This window comes from Mauremys mutica, chromosome 1 (assembly GCF_020497125.1).
Source record: "Mauremys mutica isolate MM-2020 ecotype Southern chromosome 1, ASM2049712v1, whole genome shotgun sequence".
NCBI classification, from domain to species: Eukaryota; Metazoa; Chordata; order Testudines; family Geoemydidae; genus Mauremys; species Mauremys mutica.
In genome coordinates this window covers 303,866,916-303,884,458 of record NC_059072.1, presented here as the reverse complement: position 1 = coordinate 303,884,458, position 17,543 = coordinate 303,866,916, and the positions used below count along the sequence as shown (strand labels likewise).

General features: G+C 48.2%; 2 protein-coding genes across 4 annotated transcripts in view; one reads left to right on the top strand and one right to left on the bottom strand.

The window, feature by feature from the left end:
• The window catches only part of GPALPP1 (GPALPP motifs containing 1), a 28,961-nt gene extending 24,120 nt beyond the window's left edge, over positions 1 to 4,841 (bottom strand). For 2 of the 3 annotated variants that reach the window (XM_045013108.1, XM_045013117.1), the window contains exon 1: positions 4,707 to 4,841. In XM_045013108.1, the coding sequence (XP_044869043.1) occupies positions 4,707 to 4,724 (18 nt within the window). In that variant the 5' untranslated portion in view covers positions 4,725 to 4,841. The remainder of the gene's footprint in view (positions 1 to 4,706) is intronic. The other variant, XM_045013100.1, reaches the window with a different exon arrangement.
• The window catches only part of NUFIP1 (nuclear FMR1 interacting protein 1), a 29,485-nt gene continuing 16,767 nt past the window's right edge, over positions 4,826 to 17,543 (top strand). The window contains exons 1-6 of the mRNA XM_045001678.1: positions 4,826 to 4,834; positions 4,933 to 5,230; positions 6,048 to 6,136; positions 8,232 to 8,336; positions 11,276 to 11,338; positions 11,658 to 11,734. Coding sequence (XP_044857613.1) covers positions 4,826 to 4,834; positions 4,933 to 5,230; positions 6,048 to 6,136; positions 8,232 to 8,336; positions 11,276 to 11,338; positions 11,658 to 11,734 — 641 coding nt within the window. The remainder of the gene's footprint in view (positions 4,835 to 4,932; positions 5,231 to 6,047; positions 6,137 to 8,231; positions 8,337 to 11,275; positions 11,339 to 11,657; positions 11,735 to 17,543) is intronic.

The window sequence follows — 17,543 nt, the reverse complement described above, 5'->3', positions numbered from 1 at the left end:
CGGGAGAACTGTGTTAATAATAACTGAGTTTTAACATAGTTGAAAATATTAATGCTAATGAATGAAACTAGGTCCAACCTATGCTTGAGAAGTATTTTTAACAGGATGGATTGATTTCAATCAAGGTGCTTCAAATCATGCAATTAAATCATGATTTAAATCACCAAGTGGAAAGTCTCGATTTACATCAGCAATTTTAATCAACTTTTCCAGTTGTACTTCAGTTATTTTCTAAAAAAGATAATTCACATTGACTGATGTGACAATTAAAACATTGATTTACAACTAAATAGAGCCTTTACACTAGATTTAGTAAATTTTTTTTGCTACCTAGGCGGGTATACTATAATTATATATATTATATACAGTAGCTTAATATTTTCAGATTCTTATTAATTGTACATTTTTAGTATGTTAGAAAATACTGTATGATATATTGGTTATTTACTAGGTAATTAACTTGCTCATGATTTGTTTCCTGCTGCATTAGGAGGTTAACAAGAATTTAATTAAACACACAAAACAGCATATCAAATTTATTTTTATTAAACAAAATAAGTCCATAGTACAGTATATAACCTGTTGTGCCATATTATTCAATTTTAACCTCAGAAGTTGGCTGTCGTTCCCCTCTCCCCCGCCCCGATTCTTTCCATATATAGAAAAACAGCCTTTAACTCAAAAGTTTTTGATAGAGGCTCATGGATTAAGCATACCGTATATACAGTAACTCCTCACTTAACGTCCTCCCGCTTAACTTTGTTTCGAAGTTATGTCGCTGCTCCATTAGGGAACACACTCATTTAAAGTTGTGCAATGCTCCCTTCTACTGTCGTTTGGCTGACTTTACAAGGGAGCATTGCACAAGTTCCTCTTCTCTGCCTCCTCCCCCTCCCTTCCTCCCTGCGCTTCCCCCGCTGCCAAACAGCCGTTTGGCGGCGCATAGGACTTTCTGGGAGGGAGGGAGCAAGCGGGGAAGCTGCCTTCCCACCAGGCAGGGCCACCCGGAACATAGAGGCTTTAGGGGCTGCAGGGCCCTGGGCTAAGGGGGCCCCGGGGCCCTGGCCTGCAGCTCTAAAGCCCCTTTTGGAATGCAGCCCTGTGAGCATGGGCCAGAGGACTCAGGAGGAGCAGGGCAGCCGTGCAGCCAGCGGCCGGAAAGAAGTGGCACTTTCCCCTTCAAAGCCGGCTGGAGAAAAGCGTTATTATATACAGTATATAATGCCTTTTGTCTGCCTCCCCAGCATGTCCTTGGAACCTAACCGCCTGCATTTACATTAAATCTTATGGGAAAATTGGATTAGTTTAACATTGTTTCACTTAAAGTTGCATTTTTCAGGAACATAACTACAACGTTAAGAATGAGGAGTTACTGTACTTGATCATAAGCCGGGTCGTTTACCCCCCCCCCGCCCCAAGATGGATAAGTAAAAATGGAAAATGTTTATGACTCATTCATAAGCCGACCCTATAATTCACAGGTCAGCAAACTTTGGCTCCCTGGCCATCAGGAAAAGCCATCTCATGGGCTGAAATGGTTTACCTCGAGCGTCCGCAGGCACGGACGTAAACCTAAGTAAACGAAGTGTCCCAGCACGCCAGCTGCTTACCCTGACGGGCCGGGACAGCAACTGATGGGGAAATTTTTTTTGGGGGGGGGGGAGAAGCTGGGGGTCAGGGAAGTAACCTCTGTGACCACCCCCCACATGGCCCCATCCCAGCCAGGGACCCCCACACTCTCCCCATCCCATCCCTTCCCACCTTATCTGGGGAGGGCCAGGGTAGGATGTCTCTGGCCTGGCTGGAGCTGCTCTAGCAGGCTGGGCAGCATGGCTGCAGCCTGCTCCAGCGGACCAGACTGGGGGGCGTGGCCGCAGCAGGTTCCAGCGGGCTGGGTCGGGTAGCACGGCCACACCGTGCTCCAGCAGGCCAGTGTGACGACACAAAAAGCTCCCTCTCCCAATTCCCTACTTTGGGTGCACTGAGCATGCTCACCCGAACTGAGTATGCCCAGTAACCTTCGCTTTTGCGTGGCGGAAACTGCAACTAGTTGCAAAAGTGGAGGATTGCTGTTTGTGCTGCTATACCAGGCGGTGCAGCCGCAGCCCGCTCTGGGGGGCGGGGCCGAGTGGCACGGCTGCAGCCTGCCAGCCCCGGAGCTGCAGCTGCTTCGGAGGCTGGGGGGAGAGCAGCATGGCCAGAAGCGGAGAGACTCTGGCCTCGCCTCTTCCCTTCTGGCTCTGCTGGCTGTGCTGCCTCTCCTTGCTCCCTCTGTTGGGAGGAGCAGCTGTGTCTCACCTCTCCCTCTCTATACCCGTTCATCAGCCGACCCCCTTCTCTGGTGCTTCCCTTTTTTACTAAAAATAATTTGGCTTATGAATGAGTATACACAGTATTTATTTATTTAAATGTTTTAGATCAGGGATCGGCAACCTTTGGCACGCAGTCTGTCAGGGAAATCCGATAATGGGTCAGGACGGTTTGTTTACCTGCAGCGTCTGCAGGTTTAGCCAACTGTAGCTCCCACTGGTCACAGTTCGCTGTTCTGGATCTGGGCTAATAGGAGCTGCGGGAACTGGCATGGGCCGAGGGATGTGCTGGCCGCCGCTTCCCACAGCCCCCATTTGCCTGGAACGGCAAATTGCATCCAGTGGGAGCTGAAATCAGCCAAACCTGCGGACGCTGCAGGTAAACAAACCGTCCCGGCCCATCAGCGGATTTCCCTGATGGGCCATGTGCCAAATGTTTCTTATCCCTGTTTCAGACATAATAATAAGTTTAGGCCTTAACATATTTTCAACTGATTTTCAGTGGCACCGCCCAGGTCCTGGCCATACGTCTGGGGGGCTCAGCATTTTAATTTAATTTTAAATGAAGCTTCTTAAACATTTTGAAAACCTTATTTACTTTACATACAACAATAGTTTAGTTATATATTATAGACTTATAGAAAGAGACCTTCTAAAAACATGTAATATTGGAACACGAAACCTTAAATTAGAGTGAATAAATGAAGACTAGGCACACCACTTCTGAAAGGTTGCTGACCCCTGCCTTAAACTGTTGGAAACTGCTTCTAAACAAATTACCAACAAATGTAGATGGGCCTTTAAACTAAGAATGAAGTAATATTGTTTAAAAGTGGTTAACATCATCTGCCTCCATATAACAACCTTTTAAGACCATTTTACACATGTTAAGTAATCATATTAAAACTGCTCTAGAGAACCATCTCATAATACTGAATGAGGTTTAGCTTAAATCCATTTATCTGAGCTGCAGACAATGTTTTACAGAATTTGTTGCAGAGCCACATTAGATCTTTCTCAAGGGCATTCCAACAATACATAGCAAATACCAGCATCTTAACTGTTTGCCGAGAGGCTTCTTCAGAACAACTAGCACAATGTAGATCAGCATAAGCAGCATCCAGACATATAAAACGCTGTATTTCATATTTGTCTGGTGATTTTATGCAGTGCAAAGCACATGGATGTGATTTTCAGAGGAGTAATGTGGGTGCTCAAATATGGTTGCAAGAATACTCATGGACAGAATGAATGAAGTAAAACTGTTTTCAGACACAGTTAAATTTTGGGCTAAGACATAATTTAAGCATCCTCCCCAATAAATGAGTTTAAAATATAGTCCCTTCTTAAGACAAATGCAGCAGCAAATAGTGAAGTATGATAAAGCAACCTACTGTAGATGAACCAAACCTGAGGTATGTGCTGTCTACCGCAAATGACAAAATGCAGTTAAAGGACAAGTAAATGCTAGCAAACCCATAAAGTCAGTAGCATTAACAACACCTCCCGCAAAGAGAGAAAATAATAAATTATGTGTATGTATATATAGCTGTATGTATGTAAAACAGCAGTTCTCAATCTGTGGGTTGGGACCCCAAAGTGGGGCATAACCCCAATTTAATGGAGTCACCAGGGCTGGCTTAGACTGCCTGGGGCCAAAGCCCGAGCCCAACAGCTTCAGTCCTGGGCAATGGGGCTCAGGATGCAGGCCCCTGCCGGGGGTTGAAGCTCTTGGGTTTTGGCTCTCCACCCCCACCTGGGGCATCAGGGCTCGGGCGAGCTCAGTCCCCACCTCCTGGGGTCGTATAGTAATTTTTGTTGTCAGAAGGGGGTTGCAGTGCAATGAAGTTTGAGAAAGCCTGATGTAAAATAGCCTAGGTACTAGAACACAACTACAAGAAAATGTAGTGGTTGTGTGTGTTTACCTTTGATAACCTATATGAAATCATCTGAAAACGGGGTGCAGCAAGGTGCAGCTGCGGCCCTCAGTGTCACAAAGAAAAAAAAAATCACTAGAATTAGAGCAGAGCGAAAATCAGCTGTGAAACACGCAGCTTGTCTCGGCCTTACCGACAGCGGGGCCGCAGCGGGGCCGGGGGGGGGGGGGGGGGGAGCTCTGCAGCGCGGCGGTGGGTTTCAACCTTTCCTCATGTGCGGGCCCCAAGAACATGTCGCAGGGAGGTGCGGACCCCCCCGGAAATCCCCTGAAAACCGCCGCAGCGCAGGCCGTGCCGCCCAGCCTGTGCGGGGCCGCGGACGGGTCCCGCGCGGTGCCGGGGCTACACACAGCCCCGGGCTGGGGCGGGACTGGAGCCCCCCGAGGAGCCCCCGCCTTGCGGGCCGGGCCGCGCCGCTGCTCACACCCAGGCCAAAACCTGTCCTCTATCGCGTCCTCACCCTGGCTGAAGTCCTCATCCGGGTCCGCCTCGGCGCAGCAGGCAAAGCCCGGGGGCAGCGCCGGCCCCATCAGCTCTCGGGCCATAGCACAACAAGGCCGCCGCCGCTCTGGGGGGCGCATGCGTATGGCGTAGCCACCCTAGCGGCCCAGACACACCCGCCGGCGCATAGGCGGCTGACGGTCCCCAGGGCCCTTCCGGCGCTGTGCGATGACGTTACGCGGTAGTGTGGCCGGCTCTGGGGCGTGGTGTTTACAGTAGCGCCGGAAGTGACGTATAATGCAGCGGCCGCCCGCGTCCCCCATGTGGAAGCAAGCGCCGCTGGCAGTGGCAGCACGGGTGGCCGCGGGGGTCTTGTCGGGCCTGACATGAATCCGTTCGCCTGGTACCCGCCGCCTCCCATGTTCAGGCCACCTGTGTTCTGCCCGCCCCCCGCCTGGGACCCCGGCTTCTGGGCGCCGCCGCCCGGCACCTGGTACCAGCCGTCACCGGCGTACGGGGAGCTGCCGGGAGCCCCGCACCCAGGTAGGGGAGACCCCGCGGGGGCCAAAGGGAGGGGTTCTGCCCCCGGGCCGGATATTCCCCCCCCCGCCTGTTCTCCCAACGTAACCCCCCCCGGGGGCTCTTGCCCTGTTCCCCACGTATCCATCCTGCGGGGCGCGCAGGGTTTCTCCCCACCCGCATCTCGGGGCGGCGGGGGTGAGGAGGAGTGGTCCTGGGTGCCGCAGCCCTGCTTCTCACGTGCACTCTGGCTTGTGGCTCTGTTAGGTGGTTGTTGCTTTTCTCCAGTGCTGGCTACTTTTTATGACTAAAAGAAGGACGAGGTAGTTCCCACGCTCTTTCTCGTTTCCCAACCCTGAAACTTAAAACCAGGTTTTTGTCTTTATTTGTCAAAGATTTGGTGATGATATAATATACCTCCAAGGAAGCTGTGTCCTTCTGGGGTTTCCCATGTTAATGATGTCATTGAAAAAACAAACCAAAAAATCGATGTGTTTTCTGCACTCTTAATAATAAATCGGTATTTTTTTTTAAGTGGTAGCTCTAATTTTCAGGCAGTTTTTTAAAAGCATTGATAGAATGAGGGAGATCCTGAGAGGTCTCAGCAATGACGTATAGGACACCAAGGAGTATAAGATAACAAGTAGTGTAATATGGTGATTACATAGATAAGGTAAGGAATATCAGATGGATCAAAAAACTTCCATATTTGTGCTTTTCTTTAAAAGATTTTTTGTAAAGTTATGTAGAGTACACTGCCTTTTTTTCAAACACAATATTGAAGAAAGTATTGTAACAGCTATGCGTAATTTCATTTTTCTTGTAATTTTTTTTATTGAAGGTGGAAATTGCCATTTCACCCAAGAATGGCAAGCTGAACCAACACCTGCATTTTTTAAACATTCCCCAGGTGGAAACTTCAAGCAAAAGGTACTTATTATAGCTATTATGTGGAGTTCAGTAACTCAGTTGTACTTCTGGGATACAGTAGTCTTAATCCTACCACACTAATTAGGATTACGTTATAACCATATGTTGTAACATATGTTAACCCAGGGGTGGGCAAACTTTTCAGCCTGAGGGCCACATCGGAGTTCCGAAACTGTATGGAGGGCTGGGTAGGGAAGACTGTGCCTCCCCAAACAGCCTGGCACCCTCCCACTTCCCACCCCCTGACTGCCTCCCTCAAAACCCCTGACCCATCCAACCCACCCCGCTCCTTGTTCCCTGACCACTCCTTCCCAGGACCCCCCGCCCCTAACCGCCCTCCTGGAACCCCACTCTCTGTCCAACTCCCCTGTCTGCCTTGACCCCATCCACACTCCTGCCCCTTGACAGGCCCCCCGGGACTTCCACGCCTATCCAACCGCCCCCTGTCCCCTGACTGCCTCCGGGACCCCTGGCCCCTTATCCAACCTCCCTGCCCCCTTACCATGCCGCTCAGAGCACCAGAACTGGCAGCCGTGTTGCCCGGCAGGAGCTCGCAGCCCCACCGCCCAGAGCACTGGTGAGCTGAGGCTGCAGGGGAGGCGGGACAGCAGGGGAGGGGCCAGGGGCTAGCCTCCTGGGCCAGGAGCTCAAGGGCCGGGCAGGACAGTCTAGCCCGCGGGCCGTAGTTTGCCGACCTCTGTGTTAAATATTATGTTATAAATGAGAGCATTTCATGATGAAACAAGTCTGCAAGTTCTGAATCCATGAAAGGGAGGGATGCTCTAATCAACTTACTTAAATTGTACATTGCACACATGATTTTATTGTTGAGACATACTAACCTTGCAAGAACTTTTATTTCTGGTGATGAAGCCACTTTGGCGTTTTGGTTATGTTGGCAGTGGTGACACTTAGTAAAAAGATGTTACTTGTAAACTGAGCACATTTGAGCTGGAAACTGCGAGATATGGAACACAATAATTGGATTTTTTTTTTTTTTTTTTAGTAATTTTTCAGTCTAGAGCAGGGGTCAGCAACCTGTGGCACACAAGCCGATTTTTACTGGCACGCTGCTGCCAGCCAGGGTTCCGGCCACCGGCCCCGCTCAGCCCGTTGCCGGCCTGGGTGAACGGAACCCCCGGCCAGCAGCGGGCTGAGCGGGGCCAGCAGCTGGCAACCTGGCTGGCAGGAGCCGGTGGACGGAACCCCAGACTGGCAGCAGGCTGAGCCGCTCAGAACAGCGGCGGGCTGAGGTTCTGTCCGCCACCCCGCTCAGCCTGCTGACGGTCTGGAGTCCTGGCCGTCAGCCCCGCTCAGCCCGCTGCTGGCCTTGGTGAACGGAACCCCCGGCCAGCAGCGGGCTGAGCGGGGCCGGCAGCCGGGAACCCGGTTGGCAGGAGCTGGCAGAACCCCAGACCGGCAGCAGATGAGTCACTGCTAGTCTGGGGTTCTGTCTGCCATCATGCTCAGCCTGCTGATGGTCTGGGGTTCGGGCCACTGGCCCCTTGCCAGCTGGGATCTGGGCCTCTGGCCCTGGTCAGTCCACTGTTGGCCTGAGGTACTGGCAGCCAGCCCAGGGCTCTGCTCCTGGCCTGGGCCCAGCACTCTGCAGCCACTCCCAGCTGCTAATGAAATCTTGCATGTCTCATACCCCCAGGAAGGGCATCTCGCACCCCTAGGGGTTGCATGCACCCCAGGTTAGGAACCACTGCACTACATTGATAAGATCTGCATTTGAATTTAATTTTAAATGAAGCTTCTTAAACATTTTAAAAACCTTATTTACTTGACATACAACAATAGTTTAGTTCTATATTACAGATTTATAGAGAGACCTTGTAAAAACGTTAAAATGTATCACCGGCACGCGAAACCTTACATTAGAGTGAATAAATGAAGGCTCAGCACAGCACTTCTGAAAGGTTGCCGACCCCAGGTCTAGATTATGTATCAAATGTTTTGACTATTGAAACACCAACTAAAATAATTTTAATGTCTTCATGTAAACATGTTCTGGCATATTGGTTTCTATTTAAAATAAAGTGTAACTTATTTTTTGAAGAAGTGAAGATAACAGTGTCACTCTTTTTAACAGAACAAAAGGAAAAAAGAACCAGTTTTCTCTCATTATTGTGATACTTGTGATCGTGGCTATAAAAACCAAGAAAAATATGATGAACATGTTGGACAGCACACACAGGTTAGTTTAAGCTGCTTTATAAGACAAACTTTCCTGCATATTTATTTGTACAATTTACAGTCATACCACTTTTGGCCTGTGATTTCATAAGCTAAGCAGGTTTTGGTCCCAGACAGTGCTTGAATGGGAGATCACCAATGGAAAATCATGTGCTACAGGAGGTGTTGGTAGGTGGCACTTTCTTTGGAGTCATCTCCTTCACTGACTCCAAATAGTGCAAGGCATAGGCGCTGACTCTGTGGGTGCTCTGGGGCTGGAGCACCCATGGAAAAAAATTAGTAGGTGCTTAGCACCCACTGGGGAGACCAGCTGTTGGCAACTGCCAATCAGCTATTTAGCATGCGCAGCAGCCCTCATCAGCTCTTTGGCTGGCTGCAGCGAATCAGCTGTTAGGCTGGGACTTCCCACCAATCAGCTGTTTCCCCTGCAGCTGCTGAAGCTCCCAGTGGGCTCCCATGTCCCACTGCAGGCAGATGTGAGTCCTTTTAATTTTCAGGGCGTAGGGAGCTGTGCTGGGGGGGACAAGCAGCCAGGGCACGGCAGCTTCTGGGCTAGCTGTGGAGGGGTGGGCAGCCTCTCGGCAGGGGTCTGGGGGGAGACGGGCGGCCAGCTTCTCGGCTGGCCCCAGGGGCTAATGGGGGGAATACGGGCTGGGGAGTTTCTCGAGGACCGAGCCAGCTATTCTCAGCCCACCATGGTGTCTCCCCCAGGGCCTGTGCCCTTCCCTCCAGCCAGGAGAAACCAGCTGCGGAACCCCTTAGTGCTGGGCAGGGGGACAAACCAAAGGGCATGGCTCCTTTAAGAAAAGTTTGCCCTTGTGCCTGCTCTCATGCCTGGCAAAGTAATGCCCAGCTCAAAGCTGTCCCCCACGCCCAGATCAAGCCTGCCTGAGGGGCTTTTCCTCCCAGAGATAAACTTCATCTCTGCCCCCCCCCCCGCCCTCCTCCACCATCCTCTCCTCCCTGTGTCAGGAAGGATTGATTTCCTCCCCCCCGCCCCCCCCAGCTCCCAGGGAATCCCTTCCATTGCAACCACCCCCCTGTATCAGCTTCAAGTCAGGAGACGCTGCCTTGCTTTACCCTGGGACATCTGAGCTCGTCTTGCTTCAGGATGCTGGGCTGCTGCAGCCCGGTGGAGGAAGCAACTCTCCCCCCACCCCCAGCCTTTGGCCATGGTCCCACCAGGGGCTCCCCTCCCACAAAAGTTGCAGTGTGTTTGAGGGAGTCAGGAGCGAGCTTCAAAGCAGGGGTGGGCTGCAGCCCCGGGGACTGGGAGGAGCTGGAGCGACACAGCAGCCACACAGCAGGATAAATGAATGGGCCATTTCTATGCTGGGCTGTTGAATTAAATTTCTCTCTGTCTCAGGGAGGGCAAATTTCTGGGCTGGCCCCAGAGGGTGGGGTTGTGGGGAGACAGCTGCTGTGGGAGCGGGTGATGATAGAGCTACTGGGAGGTGGGGAGCAGAGAGAGAGAGATGGGGAAAGGGACACAGGTGGAGAGCAAGAACTGGGAAACATCAGGAAGTGGAGATACCAGTGATAGACACACTTTCAATAACTAGAATGAAAGTGTAGAAATATGCTGAAAATAGCCTCCCCTCAAAACTGGCAGAGCACCCCTCCAGCGCACGCACTTTGCCCTTAAGGCAGGAGGGGGCAGAAAGGAGTGAGCGGGAGGAATTTAGGGGAGGGGGTTGGCAGGAAGGAGGCATTCAGGGGGGTCTAGGGGGATGGGGCAGGAAGAGGTGGAGTGGGGGTGGGGCCTTGGAGAAGGGGGCGGAGCCAGGATGGGGCACCCACTGGCAAAACCAAAAGTCAGCACCTATGGTGCAAGGAGTCACTGTGTTGTCGCGGGTGTTCTTTTTTGATTACGATTGAAAATGGAGGCCCTCACTGAGTACATAGGTTCTGCCTGTACTTATAAGTGTGCTGGTCATGTAGGTTTTTGATTCATAATGGTAAATGTAAAATTGGTAATCAGTAGTTGAAATTATCCATGATATGTGAAAAGTCATACAATTTTGCATGAATTACTGAAGTCTTCAGGGATGACACTGCTAGAGGGATTTGCCTTGTTTTGGCCACCTATAGGTATCTAGTACAGCATGAACCTAAGAGGTGTTGACAATGTGCTTGTGCTGTTTGCATCCAATCTGAAATGCTGACGGTCTCCTGCCCTAGAACAGGGATGACTACAGTGTGTGTACAGTTTTGGCAAGTCCTCTATGATGAGGCTCAGACTAATTCTTGGATGCCAGCTGCTCCAATTCCTGCATGAAATGATGGAAGATCTGCACTGTTACAAACTGTTGAGTGCAGTCTGAATCCTAAGATGTCGTCATAAATGAGTACTGTGGACAATAAATATTGTAAAACATGTGAACATAATGTATTACTCTTAGGCCACTTAGTAACTGAATGTCTTTTTATTAAATTTAATTGTTAATGCTGTAGTACTGGTACTTAGCCTTATACATCTTCAGGGCTCTGTGCGAGTAACTGAGACTTAGGCTATGGCTACATTAGCGCTTCAAAGCGCTGCCGCGGCAGCGCTTTGAAGCGCTAAGTGTAGTCAAAGCCCCAGCGCTGGGAGAAAGCTCTCCCAGCACTGTCCGTACTCCAGCTCCCTGTGGGGAATAACGGACAGCGCTGGGAGCCGCGCTCCCAGCGCTGGGGCTTTGACTACACTGGCGCTTTGTAGCGCCGCAATTTGCAGCGCTGCAGAGGGTGTTTTTTCACACCCTGCTGCAGCGCTGCAAATTTGCAAGTGTAGCCATACCCTATGTTGGCAGTTGTTATTTTGTTTCACCGTTCAAGGAAGTGATCTAATATGCTGTGGTATGCAATGTAGTTAAAAATAAGTGGGCTACATCTTGACTCTTCTTGTGTGTATAATTCCATTCAAATAGTGTTGGAGTATTTTTTTTTCTTCTTTTGCAGTGTGCAGAAGATGGTTGCAGTTTCAGTGCACATGAGAAGTTGGTTCAGATTCACTGGAAGAACGTAGGTACCCCAAACTGCTTCAAAAATTGAGTCCATGAAAATTGTAGAATTGATTATTACCTTCTTCTCTGGCTGTCTTTACGCATTTTTATATTTCCGCAAAATGACAAAGTCCAGTCTCAGCTTTAAAACTGACTCTCAATCCCATATTAAATATGAAAAGCATGTAAAAGACAACATAATAGAAACGAAAATTTACCATGTATCATTTTTAGTCTTCTCATTTTCTATATGCTACACCCAACTTCATCAGTGTCTGGGTTTTTAAAGTTGCAGAATTTTGTGTAATTGAGTCACATTTTTAACTTGTCCTCCCTAGACGCATGCTCCTGGTGCTAAAAGAATACAATTAGATACTCCAGAGGAGATTGCTAAATGGAGAGAGGAAAGAAAAAGGTGAGTAAGCTTCCGAGACTGTATAGTTTAAGTTGTAAGAGGCTTTCAATTCCAAAACTTCTCATCACTCCTGTGCACTTTTCCCTTGGGGTTCCTAGCCTTTAACTTAATAATTTTTTTAATGCTCGGGGAGTGTGGGGGGAAGATTCAAACTCTCAAGTCACGCCAGCAAGAAAAATGTATGCCTCAATCTTTAAGATGCATTATTTTGTCTTTAGGTAACTCATACTGTTTGTACATGTCATGTTTAAAGCTCAGATTCCTGAAATGAGGAATGTGTGCTGGATGATGTTGGAAATAGTTGGGTCTGAAATAATGAAGATGTGAACATCTGAAAATGGTGTACTCAACACCTCTATAGTATACTTCATTGGGTGCAGACTTCCAGAAATGGACAAGTAATTTCTGTAGACTTTAAATTTGTACCTAACAACATTCTTTCTAACCTGTATCTCTTGATTATCATGCAGCAAGCTCTGCTAATTCATAAACAGGGGCATGTGCAGGAATTTAAATTTGACCACTTTTGGAAGGCCACGTTAAACACACACTAATGAAAGGTTCGTGTGCTCTTCTCTTCTCTCTTCCCCCAAATTTCTCTGGACACCTCTGGCAGGACGCCTCTGATGGGGATGCCAAGCAGTGAGGAGGCAGCTGCTCCTTCTGGCAGCAGCACTCTGTGTCCTGCAGCCCTGAGGGTGGAGGAAGCAGCAGGGCATCTGGCTGCAGGCTGAGCTCCTCCTCTCCCCACCCATGCAGCTGCTGCTGCATCTTCCCTGCTGCTGGAGTCCCAGCACTGCTGCCTGCTTTGCAGTCCACCTTTTGAGGCAAGCCGGGGTTGGAGGCAGCAGGGAAGGAGAAGCAGCAGCTGCAGTGGGGAAGGGAGAAGGAGCTCAGGCAGCTGCCTTGAGAGATAGCTCAGTGGTTTGAGCATTGGCCTGCTAAACCCAGGGTTGTGAGTTCAATCCTTGAGGGGGCCACCTAGGGATCTGGGGCAAAATCAGTACTTGGTCCTGCTAGTGAAGGCAGGGGGCTGGATTCGATGACCTTTCAAGGTCCCTTCCAGTTCTAGGAGATTGGTATATCTCCAATTATTACTTCGTCCCCCAGGCTGCAGGGACACATGGAGATTTTGGGGGAGGAGGGGTGAAGAAGTCATGCCCTTGCTTGCCCCTCCTTCTGTATGTCCCTGTTCATAGAGAGCATTTATTCAAGGATGAGTACTGCTCAGTACCTCTTTCTACTACAAAAACCTTTTCCCGTTTGTAATAGTGTAAAGCACTTTAAATCAAAAGGTATAAGAGATTAAACTGATTAAGCTTATTCTGTGGTTAATGCATTTATAGGAATGACCAGTTCCTCATCTGTGAAATGGAGATAATGCCTACACTCACAGATAAGCTGAAAGAAAAACAGCTGGATATTTGAAAATAGACACTGTACTGGTCTGGATCTGATCCTGTTGAATTTTCAAAGATAAGCAGGTTGCACCTGATTAATAGTTCAGGTTGTCACAGATGTTCTAGATTTTGTTTCTCCAGCTGCAGTTGTGGGTTATGAACATTTTTATATTAATATCGGTGTCTAATGTCTGTCTCTCCCTTACTTTTATTTTATTCATTATTTTTATATATATATATATATATATATATATATATGAGAGAGAAAAGTAGTGGTAATGCTTTATAGCATTATATTAGAGAAGAGGGTTTTATTACTGGGCGTCTCTTTGTAATGGCTTCAGAAACAAAACTGGCTCCAGCTTGCAGTCACATTACAGTGGGCTACGATATTACTAGATTGCATAAGAATAGGCCTGGCCGTTGCTTGGATGGGAGATACCCCAGTGTCATGGAGTTCCCGGGCGATGCTCTGGAACTGCTCCCCACAAAGCCAGTCAGGACTTTGGGGAGCCTCCTCTCCCTTGGAGCAGACTACCTTTAGGGCAGGAAGCTCACATGTAGCATTCAGCATGTGCCCTTCCATGTGCTTCCCACAGCGAGTCCACCCAGTCGGGATCCTGGGGAAGCCAGAGGGTCCTGCACCCTCACCTTGCAGTCAGACGTGACTCTCAGCCAGCCAGTAAAACAGAGGTTTATTTAGATGACAGGAACACAGTCCAAAACAGGTCTTGCCAGTACAGACAACAAGACCTCCCTTAGTTAGGTCCATCTGGGGCCCCAGGGAGGCTACAGCCCTGCTGGGAGGCCCGAGCCTCCTCGGGGCTCCCCTCCATTTTCCAGCCAGCTTCCAAAAACTACCAAACCCCCTCCAGCCCCTCTTCTCTGGGCTGTGTGTCTTTCCCGGGCCAGGAGGTCACCTGATCTTTCTGTCTCCAACACCTTTAGCATCCCCTTGCAGGGGGGAAGGGCCTGGCCATTAGTTGCTAGGCGACAGAGGGTCGGCCAGAGCTGAGGCCCCAACACAGTATTCAGAGGGAACATTAAAACCAGTCCCACTTCATCACACCCAGAGAGTTCATGGAAGACATCTCTTGGCACATAACTGTAACTCTTTCATGTTGTCAGAGACTCTAACCCCGACAGCAAAGTTCGTTGTCTGACCACAGAGAGACAGGCAACACTAGCAAGGTCCGATCAAAAGCTCTTTATTGACAAGTGCACGCATCAATAGAGAGCAGCCCGTCTCCAGAGAGAACCAGCCCCTCTTTACAGCTTAGTGTTAGCCTATATAGACAGTTTTATTACGTCATACATCATTCACTTGAGCAACCCACCGCCCTTTGTCTAACAACTGGAAACTAGACGCTTTTAATATACACGCATGCCTAGTTGCTGTGTCTTTAGCATTAGATTAATAATATCTTAACAAACACCAAAAGTTAGGAATGCAGGGGAGTTTTAAACAAGCCTATCACGCAACCTGGGAGTTAGAATCTGAACTGTGGGATGCTAGGGTTTCTTATCAGTTATCCAAACACTGTTCCTAACACAGCACAGCTGGTACTATGCCAGGAATGCAACCCCTGGTTTATCTCACTTTTTCCAGGTCTTTGTGAGACAATACTGCTTCTCAGTATTTTCCACTCTGGGATTACCCAGAAACCTCTGTTAGCCTGACTTTAGTCAGGTTGGCATACCTGTTTTGTCTGCTATATCTTTATTCAGGCCTAACAATGTTCTACAGAACATCTTGTGTGTCCAGAACTGCTTCTCCTCTTCCTACCCTGCAATATTCATACCTGAGGACTTTTTTATTCAGATTTACTCACATTAAAATCCTGCAAGAAAACAAAGTAAGCATGAACAGACTTTCTATATGGAATGGGTCAGTGGATTTGGTGTAGGACGAAAGAGGTACTATGGAACTGGGCAGATAAAGTGGGCATTGGGATACAGGGCTGGGAACCGGTGGGTAGGCTGGCTGGGAGGTGCAGGGAAACCCACTGCTCTGACCATGTGCCTTCTGATCTCCCACATGGCTCTCTGATTTCTCCTTCTGGAGACATACTAAGAATTGCCTGCACACTCTTTTAATAAACCTGCCACGGTCTATCAGTTTGGGACTCACCCCCAGTGAATCAAGAGGTTTGCCAGATGGAAGAGATCTTCCCTTCTCTGTGGTAGATCTACAAGCTCTACTTGTCAGGATACCGCCTCCAAGCCTCCCTCCCTCTCCCACCATGTCTCAGTCTTAACAGTGGCAAGGAGGGTCAGGGAGAGAGGGAGGCCCAGTGACAAGTTTGTCTGACAAAGGGGACTGAGTATCTCTGCTACAAAGAGAGATTTTCCTAGAAAAATTGCTATAGTCTAACAGACTTTGGCAGGTAAGATGATGGGAAGTCATGCTGGCAAGCTTTGGAGTTTCTAAAAAGCTAGAGGTGACCCCCAAGCCTCTCCTATTCAGTCAGGCACATCTGCCCTCATCCCCATGGGTTTCTGCAGTTTCTGTCCCCAGGCTCAACACTGTCACCTCACTAGCTCCCGAGTCCATGCCCGTCTGTCCCCCCCCCCACTCCCAATAGCCATTCTGAACCCCAGTCTGTGACCCCCCCCCCTGCAGCTCTGTGTGCTCTGCCCTGTCCTAACCTGGCTGGGCAGGACTCTACTCCTGGGGGAATTCAGCAACACTGGGCATAGAAATTTTTATTTTCCTGCATAATAAACATTTGCCTAATTGATGCAGTTCTACCTTTTGCCCACCAGAGACAGCTGTGATGCTAGAACAGAGGCATGAATGCAGCTGCTTGTTCTGGTACCACAGCGGCCTTTGGCGGGCAAAAGGCGGAACTGCAGCACTGCTTAGGCAAAATATTTTTTGTGCATGAAAATACAATATGCAAGACGGATGCGGGTGTGCAGAATTCCCCCAGGAATAACAATTAATGGTCTGATAACTTCAGTGACTATTAGCTGCTGTAGGTACCAAAGCTTCCTCCTTATCCTAAAGCAATTCAAAAGGAATTTCTTGGCCCACTTTCATGTTATCTGGAATTTGGTGTCATAGCAAACTGGCTTTCTTTTTCAGCAAAGCTTCTAGAACCCCCTCCTCCCTGCATTATGTAAATACAATAAGTGTTGCAGAGTTCATTAAATAAAAATATCTTTAAATGTAATCTATGATATCAGTAACCCATGACTAATTTTTGTGGCACTAGGATAGCTCCAAGTAAAAATCTAGTATTTTAAGGTAGTTGAAAATTAATAGTGGATTTTTCACATGCAACTCCTTTCATCACTTGGATACAAAAAGTCTCCTTTTTGGGGAATATCTGTGGGCAAATTTCCAACTTGTGCTGATGTCAGTTCACTTTGCTTGTACAGTAAGACTCCCATTTTGTTTGTAGTCATACTTCATCTTTTGTAACATTGCCCTTGGGACGGTCAGATAGCAAAACTCAAAGTGTTAACACCTATAGTAAGAAGTACATTGAAACATTCATTTATGTAATGGGTTTTAAGCTGTTCAGACATGAAGACATGGCTACTGTTTGGCCTACACTTAAAAATGCAGTTTGGGTTTGTTTGGTTTTTTTGTTTAGGATTTCATTACAAAATACTTGTAGCACATGAGATGCGTTTTGTACATAAGACTAAGTACCTCTACATCGGTTCAGAAATTAGACTGTTCAATTTTCAATAAAAGAACAGGAAGTTAACTTATAAGATTCTATCTTGTTGATGACTGGAGCATGACTAACAGAATGTCCAAGTAAATATTAAATGGTTCTAAATAATACAGTAAAACTTTACTAGTCTGCACCTTAGATTTGGTTTTGAAACAGGTCATCCTGAGAAACAACTTTTAAGGTCTTTTGTACGTTGAAGTAGCAACTGCTGAGTTTGTCCTGTTTCGGGAGAAAACTACAGTGGTGTACTCAATGTGTGGTGATCTCCTTAGATCTTCTGTGGTACACCTCTACCTCGATATAACGCTGTCCTCGGGAGCCAAAGAATCTTACTGCATTATAGGTGAAACCACGTTATATCAAACTTGATTTGATCCGCTGGAGCACGCAGCCCCGCCGCCCAGAGCGCTGCTTTACCACGTTATATCCAAATTTGTGTTATATCGGGTGGCGTTATGTCGAGGTAGAGGGGTATTTAAAAAAAATAGTTATAGCAGTGATATTACTTTATTGTATTCCCTCAGAATGAGGGCTTCTCTTTTCCAGCTTCTGAAGTTGGAGATGGAAGTGTAACAGTGAGTCTTTCAGATTGTAAACTGTTTGAGGCAGGGACTGTCACTATGTTTGTACAATGCTAGGCATAATGGGGCCCTTACCTGGTTGGCTTTTAGGTGCTATTGCAGCATTAAGGTTGTACTTTTTTCTCTTGTGCTCTACCTT